This window comes from Cebidichthys violaceus, unplaced genomic scaffold, assembly GCF_023349555.1.
Source record: "Cebidichthys violaceus isolate CVI_PGR_0920_01 unplaced genomic scaffold, fCebVio1.0.p SCAF_4, whole genome shotgun sequence".
NCBI lineage: Eukaryota > Metazoa > Chordata > Actinopteri > Perciformes > Stichaeidae > Cebidichthys > Cebidichthys violaceus.
The window spans coordinates 3,461,658-3,472,858 of NW_027176594.1; the positions used below are offsets into that span (position 1 = coordinate 3,461,658).

Sequence of the window (11,201 nt, forward strand, 5' to 3'; positions counted from 1 at the left end):
ATGTGCACTGTCCCTTATCAAATAAACCAATAAATAACATAAACAAAATTAAGTATATTAGAGTGTGGAAGGCAGAAAATGGCAATTTGGTTTTACGAGAGTAAGTTAACTGGACTACTTGCATCGCTTGAAAAACATGGCCATCAATAAAGACTATTCAATACAGACTATGACCAGAGGGGGGCAGTAACGTAAAGTCATGGCTGCCAACTGCCGTAAATGTAAGAAGAAGAAGAAGAACCTGTAGCAAAGTAGCTGTTGTCCTACGTCCTTAAAACATCCATGAAAGTAGTTAGCAACGCTAACACTGGTGAGCTGACATTGCCTCACCCGACACGACATGCGCAACGTTAACAGCTGAAGTCTCGCACGGTGAGGGACAATTTAATCACGTCTTAATGTCGCAGAGACAGTAGAAATGATCGTTAGCATCGCGTACGTGGGACGTGTCAGGCTAGTTTGACAGCTTCCTGTTGTGTAGCTAGCAGCGAGCTTAGTGACACGGACACTGTTTTAAATAGCTCCGATGTTTGGAAGAGGCTTCTTGTTTCTCGAAGTACCTCACAACAGTGTCCTGGCTGTGTTTACGTGACTCCTGTGCGTCATCTCGACGAGGAACCGGTGTGTTTTATATGACTGTTATCGGTAGGAAGCTGTGTTTTTACGATGCAGTAACGTTCAAAAACGTTAGCTAAACAAATTCCACGTTAACGTCGAGTCCAAGCTGATAAACGGTGAAATCGAAACGATAGAAACTGTACTAGTATTTGTGTCGATGTCATGTTTTCACTTTAATTTTAATATACTTAGCTAATGGTTAATTAGAGATAAGTGGCCTTTTTGTTAATGTCTAACAAGTTAAATCAACACATCGTTATTCGTTATATGGCTAATGATTTGATTAGTTAATTTAATATTCTATTTCATTGTATATATTGAGCATTTTTTATATTTATTATTTTTACTCTGTTACTTTGATTGCTTAGATATATTTTTGCTGCTGTAGCGAACAAATGTCCCCTTGCGGGATGAATAAAGTATCTATCTATCTAATAATAAGTTAATTTAGCTTATGTCACAATAGGATGACACGGTGAACTAATGCATCTTAAGTTGTTGACATTAACAAGTTAGTAAACGCTGTGAGGACGGTGTCTTTAGAACCTGCAGGACTAGTTCGTGCTTACATTTAATGTGGCGCTAGAGTTATATTGATATTGTGATATGAGACTCGATATTGTAATATCACAATATGGCATGTGTTGTCTTTTCTTGGTTCCAAAGGCTGCTTACAGTAAAGTCATGTGATTTTCTGAATTTACCAGACAGTTATATTATGTTTCTTTCTTTCTATACTGAGGTGAACTTTTCTGATGTAATAAACATTACGTTTAAACTATAAAGAAAACTGAGGTGAGAGCAGGAAGGTAACTGACATTTAATCCACAGTACTGATGAGTATTTATCAAGAATCTCACTGTGTAAATATTTTGTGAAAACATCAATATTCAACAATACAATATTATCGCAATATTGATATCGAAGTATTTAGTCAAAAATATTGTGATATTAGATTTTCTCCATATAGCCCAGCTCTAATTGAGTGTTTCAAGTGTGCATTAAGCAGGCTGAATAGTAGCAATGTCCGACAGTTCATAGCAATGTAAATCTTGATTATTTTTTATCCTCAACAGGCCATAACTTCACCCAGTGAAACTACAGTCTGTTGTGATGTCGGAGCCTAAGCCCCCTACTCCAACCCCTGGAGACATGTACAAGGGTTGGCTCTTCAAATGGACGAACTACATTAAAGGTTACCAGAGGCGCTGGTTTGTTCTGAGCAATGGACTTTTGTCTTACTACAGGTAAGTTACATGTATACGACTAAAGTTGTAATTATATGAAATTGAATTTAAGGATTTTCCCTGGCTGTTGATTTAGCTTTTAAATGACATTTAAATGAGAAGTGCATTCAAAGTAGTACTTGTATTGCATACTGTAAGCACAATTTTAAACATGTGCTTTACAAGAAATAAAATAATGACATCCCAAAACGGGGATCTATATTTGACTGTCCTTCATTCTGTTGTCTGCAGGACCCAGGCAGAGATGGGTCACACATGCCGAGGCACCATCAACTTGGCCACAGCCAATATTGCCGTGGAGGACTCGTGCAATTTTGTCATTTCCAACGGAGGCGCGCAGACCTACCACTTGAAGGCCAGCTCAGAAGTAGAGCGGCAGCGATGGATCACTGCTCTGGAGCTCGCCAAGGCAAAGGCCGTCCACATGCAGGCTGAATCTGGTGAGAGGGAAAACAAATACGTTGGAGAATGCAGGAGCCGGAATATGAACATGCATATAAAACAGTCTGATCAGCTTATACAACAGCACCTATGTCAGGCAGAAATGTGTGTTTTTGTCTGTGTGTGAAGCTTTTTCTCCTTGTATTTGTTTGGTTTTGGTCACATTCTCTGACCTATTCTCTCGCTCAGATGACTCCGGTGACGACTGTCCCGCAGTGCCCCCCACCTCAGGACAGGGTGGAGGCTGCCGTAACTTAGAAATCCAGTCCACACTTCGCACACTCGGCAGCAAGGTGGAGGACCTCAACACCTGCAATGATCTCATTGTCAAGCACGGGTCTGCCCTCCAAAGGTATTGATTATCTGACTGAGCAGTCTGATTGCTTTAGAAAAAAACAATGTTATCTTTATTCGTTTTGTTTGTCTATTGCCTTCATTCCTTGATTTCACACACGCAGGTCTTTGTCAGAACTGGAGGGGATTCGTGTCGCAGGAGACATGGGGGAAAAGATGAGACAAGTCACAGAGAGAGCCACACTGTTCAGAATCACCTCTAATGCCATGATTAACGTAAGCCAACCAAGTGTTCATTTGCTGATAAACATTGTCGTTGTCTCCTTTGTCGAAACGTTGCTCTGGTTTTTGCGCGTTCCCCAAGGCGTGTAGAGACTTCCTCTCCCTGGCCCAGAACCACGGTAAGCGCTGGCAGAAGGCCTTACAGGTTGAACGAGACCAAAGGATACGGCTGGAGGAGACTCTGGAGCAGCTGGCCAAACAGCACAATCACTTGGAAAGAGCTTTCAGAGGAGCTACAGTTCTCCCCCCTTCATTCAGCAATCCTGCCTTAGCTAACAAAGGTACGCTTCTCCTCCCCAACTGCACTTCTGTCTTAGGACCCTTTAATGTTACTCACAGTGTGCTCCTATGTTACGTAGCTGTGAGGCCAGTTGAGCCATTTAGTTATTTATTCGTCTGTCTTCACCTTAGGTGGTGGTCCAGTAAAAGGTGATGCCAGTGACGAGGATGATGACAATGAGTTCTTTGATGCTATGGAGGACCCAGCAGAGTTCATCACTGTCCCTGCTGACCCCAAGTATCACAGGTTGTTAACCGTCTGTCTTTTTCAAATGTCACAGATTTTATTTCTTTATATCGACCTTTTTGTTGTTGTTATTTAGCCTCCTTGTGCTCTGCTTTATTTTAAATGTTGCTTCTCTGTCCATCAGGAGATCTGGCAGCAACATCAGTGGGCTCAGCAATGAGACTGGAATGGACGATCAGTCAGTAAATGTGCGTTAAGTTTGTTTTTTTTGCAAGCAAGTTTTGATGTATTGACTTGTCTTCTCCTCTGCTTGTCAACACGCCACAGTCACTTGACCCGGAAAGCTATTTTCCTTTTTCTTCTTCCAGTTTGATGAACAGTCTTTGGCATCCAACCCAGAGTCGCCACAGCCCCTTGAGCTAGAGCCTGTTAGACAACGACGGACTCGTATCCCTGACAAGCCCAACTATTACCTCAATCTGTGGAGCATCATGAAGAATTGTATTGGAAAGGAGCTCTCAAAGATACCAATGCCTGTAAGAAACACGTACTCATGTTGGTATCTAAGTGGCCTTTGCTTGTGAGAGTACTCGGAAGTAATCTGACTTCTTCTCTCTGTGACTATGTACCTACTAGGTGAATTTCAACGAGCCCCTCTCAATGCTGCAACGTCTGTCTGAAGACCTGGAGTACTACGAGCTGCTGGATAAGGCTGCTAAATGTCAGAGCTCTCTAGAGCAGATGTGTTATGTGGCCGCTTTCACAGTCTCTTCCTACTCCACCACTGTCCACCGCACGGGGAAACCCTTCAATCCTCTGCTCGGTGAAACCTTTGAGCTTGATCGGCTAAAAGACTGCGGCTACCGCTCCCTCTGTGAACAGGTACGTCGCAAGGATGTTTATGCAAGCATGTTTAATCGTCTTAAAACATCTCATCGTTGTCAAAACATGACTTTGTCATCCCTCTTCTCTTCACTCGCCTCTTCTCAGGTGAGTCACCACCCACCAGCTGCAGCTCACCATGCCAGCTCTGAAAAGGGCTGGAACCTCAGACAAGAAATTACCCTGGCCAGCAAGTTTAGAGGAAAATATCTCTCGATCATGCCTTTGGGTGAGTGTGTGAAGACCAAATATGACAGATAGATAGATAGATAGATAGATAGATAGATAGATAGATACTAACTTTATTGATCCCGCGAGGGGAAATTATTTTGTTACAAGCAGCAATAGGTTATAGAGCAGCAATAGGTCACAGGTAAAAAATCTTAATATTATATATAAAGAAAAAAGAAAAATACAAGAAAAATACACATGTCACAATATATACAATTATAATATAGTAAAGATGTTATATACAAAATGCACACTATATACACAGTGAATAGAACAGAATAATATTAAATCAACTAAATAAACAGTAGTGCAGAGATATGTATTGGGTGAGCAGGGTCTAAGATTATTCCCTCTCTATCCTCAGGTTCTATCCAGTGTTTATTTGACAAGAGCGACAATCACTACTCTTGGAAGAAAGTGACTACAACTGTACACAACATCATTGTTGGAAAGTTATGGATTGACCAGGTACAGTACATTTTAACTTTAACTGCATTATGTCTTTATTGAATATTTGGTGTATCCTTTAAGACCTCAAGAGCAAAACCTTTGTCTCTTTCCTTTGTCCCCTTCTAGTCAGGGGAGATAGATGTGGTGAACCACAAGACGGGAGATCGCTGCCACCTCAAGTTTGCTCCCTACAGTTACTTCTCCAGAGATGTACCAAGAAAGGTGGGCTTTTCTTTAAATTGTCTGTTTTTTTATGCTTCTTCACAGGAAGATGCAGAATACACCGCCACACAATACTGTCTATTAAAAAAGAGAAAGCACAAAGTTTAAGAAACTGTAATAATTTAAATTGAGCTTTCCCCCCCCCCCCAAAATGTAACTGATTACCTTTGCCAGAAATGTTGATGTTTTCATCCTGGTTTATCAGTGTAATTGTCTTTTAATGAGAAGGATATCTTTTTTTTAAATAGCCGAATTATCTCTTGGAAATGATGTGACTAGATAGGCCCTGGGCTAAGGAACAACTGATTTGATTTTTAGTAGTGATCTGGGATTTCCATATTTTGTTATAAAATATTTAACAATAAGTTTAAAATAAATATAGATAAAGATTTGTTTGTTTGCGTAAATAAACTCATTGTTCACTTTATGAGGTGTAATGCGACCAAATACAAATGTGCTCCCATAAAGTGTACTTTTAACTGCCATAGAGGTGTTTATTAGATCATATGTTGGCATTGAGATCATAGTTAGTGATGGTGTTGGACTGCATTATATTGAGGTACTTCTAATATCCTATCTCCTCTTGAAAATGGGACGGACAAACCATTTGAAAGACCTCTCAATATGATGTAGTCTAGCACACTAGACTTCCTTTAGCGTTAGACCTCAGTGATAGATGTATAATCTAATTAACACATCAACAAAAAACTGAACATTATATTAATATTGGCAGAGCTGTAGTATTTAATTGCGTTGAATGTGTGACTCCCTGTACTGCCCCCTGTTTGCTCTGTGATTACATTCTTAAATGTAATCCCTGTTTGTGTCTCAGGTAACAGGAGTAGTCACTGATAAGGAAGGGAAGGCCCATTACGTGCTATCGGGAACCTGGGATGAGAAGATGGAGTTTTCCAGGATAATGCAGAGCAGTAAAGGCGAGAACGGCACCGAAGGCAAACAGAGGACCGTCTATCAGACCCTCAAAGCCAAAGAAATCTGGAGAAAGAACCCCTTACCGTGAGTTTTAGTGGTATTGAGGAAGTCGAATGTGCTCGTAAACTAATGGAGCTCATAAATTGTCTTGCCTCTAACCTTTTTATGTGGATGACTTGACAGAGAGGGAGCAGAGAACATGTACTTCTTCTCCTCCCTGGCCTTGACGCTCAATGAGTTTGAGGAGGGAGTGGCGCCAACAGACTGTCGACGGCGCCCCGACCAGAGGTTAATGGAGGACGGCCGCTGGGATGAGGCGAATGCAGAGAAACAGAGGCTAGAAGAGAAACAGCGCACCGTCCGCCGAGAACGGGAGAGGGAGGCTGTTAAAGCAGCCAGCTCACCTGAGGAAGGTAAAAAACAAAAGATAGGAAATAGCTTAGTTTTGGAGTTTATCTATTTGTCTTGTGTTTCTTTCCAATATTTGTTCTGTCCATTCATCTTTTGTCCACTCCGTCTGTCTTGGAATACCTTGTCTTTGTCTCAACCCTAAGCTGTCACTGAGGATTCAATCAATGATTCACCCTCGAAAAGCAAGTACTCTTCTCTTCGTCTTTTCCCACCCTTTGATCAACCCTATATATTAGTTCTAGATGCAACACATGTACGAGATGTTTGCGTATGTAACAGGAACGTCCTTCATTTCTTCTACGTCATCTTTACACTTTTACCATCCTTTCATCCATTTCTGTTCCATTTAGCTGATGCAAGGGAGACTGGCACAGACGCAAATGAGGGTTTTGATGAAAGCAAGTATCACTTCATAGCTTAACATAATATGTGCTATGTGTGGCATCTTAAGGGATCGTTTGGGTGTTTTGAAGTGGGGTTGCATGAGTACCGGCACGGAAGCAAAGTGGTGTCCTGCTGAGGACGGGGACAGCAGCAAAACGTAGATGAGCCACCTAAAAGAAAGGTCTACGTAAATGTACACTATATTTGGCATATGTTCACTGCTTTATCTTTTCGTTATACAGTCTTTTCGGACAGGAAACTGAACTGAAAGTAAAACGTATTTATGCACTCTTAAAAGATATTAAGCTGTCATGGTATTTTGCTTAAAATGCTACACACAGCATTTCTAAAACGAACATAAACACGATATTTGCGTGGATTTTAGATACTGATTGAGTTGTAGATTCACATCTTTTTTTTGTTTTTGTGTGGGGTTAAGCTGACACAGAGGACTCTCATCCCCATATACCTGTTGCATGCAAGTAGCCACTTTCATTTAATTGGCTGTCTCTCTTTGTGTCAGTCCTCTTCAGTTCATACCCAATCTTTTTATGTCTGAACTCTCAAAGATTCATCTTTAATTCTTCTATTTTCAGCCCCTTATGGACCAACACCTCTAAGCAAGTATTCTGATCATGACATAACACGTGCTGTGCAATGATCTCGCATTTCCATGCAATTTAATTAGATGTAGATTAAGAAGCCTTCTGTTAACCATTTCCCCTTTACGTCCAACTTGGTCTCTCTTAGTGGAAGGCAATGAAGGTCCTTATGGAGCTCAAATCAAAAGCAAGTAACATCAGTGTTGCTCTCGATTATTATTTTTTTTAGATTTGTGTTGGTAGTCTTTAGGGAACCTGTAGCTCAATGTAGAATTTGCACAAACCTAGTACTTGAATATTTTAGAGTAGCATTTTGTCTGTCGTTGCTCAGTTTACTGTGGTCCTGGACATTTGGGGCATTAGTTGTGAGCCTGATTCTCTCCACAGAGGAGCAAATCAGGGATTTCATCGAGTACTCATCTATGATTTGTCATCTTTTTGTTTTCGGTTTCGGTCAACCATCTGAGGGCATGTCGGCTTAACTTAAGCATGGTGTGTTGTCATGGCTCAGTGGCTTCTAAACCCTCACCTCAGGTCCAGCTAAAGCTGCTTCTTTGTGAAAGATGTTCCTTCTGTTTTCCTTTTTAGGCACTCATCCAGACAACTACACGGCAATGTGGTTTGAGAAGTTGGACGACCCCGTGTCCGGAGAGACCTTGCACGTCTACAAGGGCGGTTACTGGGAGGCAAAGGAACAAGGCGGCTGGGACATGTGCCCTGACCTCTTCTGATGACAGCGGAGTCGGCCTCTCTTCCTCTGTGGTGTACAAAACTTACATCAGCTAAAAAACGGGGGATTGAAGCCTGACATCAATCTGTCTTCAATGTCTGTAGCTTCAACTGATCACCCCACTCGATTCCCCTTGTCCAGCAGTGATTTGCTCAGGGTTAAGGGCATCTGGACTTCACCATCAACGCAGATACGATGCACACTGTAGCATTGTTGTAACATTGCAGCTGATTAGCGTTCAGAATTCCCTCTCACTGCCTCTCAAACACTGATGTTTATCTTAGTCCACTGCTTGTTCTCAGTCCAGGGTTCTTTGGCCTCCGAGTTGCAGTTGGCAGCAAGTTATTCTCAAAATGTCATTATGCATTTTCTTTAAAAACACTATTATCAAAAGAATAATTCATCCCGATGACATCTTACACTATACAAGGTTCGCTTGGAGAGAGTCAGCGACTACAGAACTTGTTATTTATGCGTTTTTTTTTGTTGTGCACTCCTGACTCCTGAAGACTACTTTTGCAATGAATTTATTGAAGCTTCCCCAGCACTGCAGTGAATCAGAGTTTAACAAGGCCCAATACTGTTTTATTCCAACACCGTAAAAATTCACTATACCAGGTTCAGATCACATCAAATGCATAGATGCAAAAGACAGATAAATGCTGTTTCTTAAAGAAGTAATTAATGGCGTATTTGAACAATTATCTTTGGACTGGTTTAAAATTAGAAGTGTCACAAACACTAAGACATGATACAAAGTTTGCCTTTGAATTTATGGTAATTTAGGACTCCGGAGGTATACTATATCTACATATTAGCCTTTTTTAAATTTTGCAATTAACTAGTCCATTCAAAAATCTGCTTGTGATTTTCTTTTCTGACATCCTCCCAATTCCCCTGTAAAATACATAAATGCATAGCTGTGAAGAGATGTGAAAGTAGTTCCTTATGATTGTACTCCTCCTCATTTAAAAAATATTTGTGGGTCTACACATAAGTCATTACGCAGTTGTTGTTTTTCAATCTTTCCTTTCACTATATAAGAATAAATTGTAAGGTTTTTTTTATTGGGGAAGAATAATTAAATTTTTCTATGTAGCACATTAAGTTGAATAAAATATGTTCTTTATTTTATATGATACCATTTTGAATACTATATGAATTAAAATAGTGGTAAAAAATGTATAAGTACCAATGGAAATATGAAGTAAAAAAATTACCAATGGAACTATTTATTTTTTCTTTCTTGTATTTTGTCCAACAATTCATTTTAAGGAGTTGCTTAAGACTAAATTACATGTACAGTCACTACATTACACTATAAATTGATTTTGTTCCCATTCTAAAGTCTTCATTCCAACAAAAGTAAAGAAAAATCCCATAATTCTGTCCCGTAGAACCTCAAGAGCCAATAAAAAAAAAATCAGTGTTTTATGGTACACCATGACCGGGAACGGGATGATCAGATTATTGAGATTAGCAGCCTCATAAAATGTAATCATATCGTTTGTGGGATTGACTCTAATCATTATGTTTAAGATAAAAGCCTATTTTGATTCTCCACCCAAGTACACTATTTTCAGACTTGTATTTTCAAACCTCAAGTTTGTGCCCTCACTATCACTGAGATCAATGATTTAAATTCTGCTCTCAAAGTACATATTGAGAGTCACGAGCTGAGCTGTGTGCTGATTTCTACTGGCGTGATGCTTATAGTGAATTGAAGGGAAATGTGAGGCAAGTTTTTTTTTGTCTTTCTGGTTTCCCTCAAATGTATCGATAATAGCTTTAATCTTGATGTATTTTAGTCGTCGTGTTTTGCGAGTGTAGTTTTTTAACAGACAGCAATAAGAGTGCCTCAGTGCGTATATACGTGTAGCACAACATGAAATGTGTGAAGTGACATTGCTAAAACTGGAAAAACTGAAATCTGTCTTTGTATGTGTCTGTGTTGTTTGTCATTGGAATGGAAGGACTGTGTGGTTGATGAAAAATCTAAATTTCATTTTATATTCAAGTGTACTTAAAACACTGAAAATGAAGATCACAAAAAAAGGTTATATTTCTGTATAAATATATTAAATAGTAAAGTAATTGTGATATTAACTGGTTGTATCGATAGAGAATCTAATGGCGGTGATGCACTTTTGCTTTATTTTTTGTTGCATTTTGTTCACTGTTTACTCAGTACTGGATGTATTACTGTGTTACATAAGTCACTCTCTACCAGCTAGCATAGCTTTATTTTAAATGACATTAATTTGTTTGGGTCTGAACCATCATTTCGTTTGATTTACTGTTTCTTCACACAACATTTAAGTACAGGTTGAAGTGTGTGTGTGTGTGTGTGTGTGTGTGTGTGTGTGTGTGTGTGTGTGTGTGTGTGTGTGAGAGGAATGTACAGCTTGATGCTACTCTATGTCTCTTATATTTCAGATTTTACAGGTTTCCGTCTGTTCTGTCTCTTTCAACATTTGTATAATCTTGATTTCTAGCCGTGGCTCCTACTTTCTGAAGTTTCTACCCTTTTCATCACTTTCAGTGTTTCCAGCTGAGTCTGTTTGTGGCCTGTAGGTGGAGATGGTCACAACGCCACAACTTCTCACAATTGACTCACGGTGTTCTTGCACTAACATACAGTGCATTGTGTATCGTGCCCTACTTGATGTTGGCCACTGAAGTGTTGAGTTTGTTTTGACAACTTTTCCAGAGACATGTTAAGTAATTGCAAACATATTGGTTAAAATATACATATGTATTGACTCACTGTTCTACTGAGAGTACTTTTAACCTTTTGTGTCCTTCAATGCAGTTTTTTTTAGCAGGATTGTGTTAGGGGTTGGCAATATTAAAGTCTGAATGGAAATGAGGTGCATATTGGTGTTTTTTAAACAAAAGTAAAATGACTTTCAGAGTATTATACTGTATTTATGTCATCACCGATACGTTAGCTTTAGACACTTTAGTTTTGAACATTTTATTCTCATGAATCGTTAAGTCTATAACAT

At 39.7% G+C, this 11,201-nt stretch overlaps 1 protein-coding gene across 4 annotated transcripts; it reads left to right on the top strand.

The window, feature by feature from the left end:
- Positions 1–236: 236 nt before the first annotated feature.
- LOC137884813 (oxysterol-binding protein 1-like) lies at positions 237–11,062 on the top strand. Of its 4 annotated transcripts, none has more exons than XM_068726840.1 (18): positions 237–372; positions 1,695–1,865; positions 2,097–2,305; positions 2,496–2,658; positions 2,765–2,876; positions 2,965–3,163; positions 3,294–3,408; positions 3,533–3,596; positions 3,717–3,884; positions 3,985–4,230; positions 4,339–4,459; positions 4,826–4,929; positions 5,038–5,133; positions 5,966–6,150; positions 6,250–6,479; positions 6,621–6,659; positions 6,828–6,875; positions 8,052–11,062. In XM_068726840.1, the coding sequence occupies exons 2-18, from the start codon at positions 1,732–1,734 to the stop codon at positions 8,192–8,194; spliced, it is 2,376 nt and encodes a 791-aa protein (XP_068582941.1). In that variant the 5' UTR covers positions 237–372; positions 1,695–1,731; the 3' UTR covers positions 8,195–11,062. The 4 variants fall into 4 exon arrangements, with proteins under 4 accessions (XP_068582941.1, XP_068582943.1, XP_068582944.1 ...); XM_068726841.1 differs by lacking the exon at positions 237–372 and adding an exon at positions 499–621; XM_068726842.1 differs by lacking the exon at positions 6,828–6,875.
- Positions 11,063–11,201: the final 139 nt, after the last annotated feature.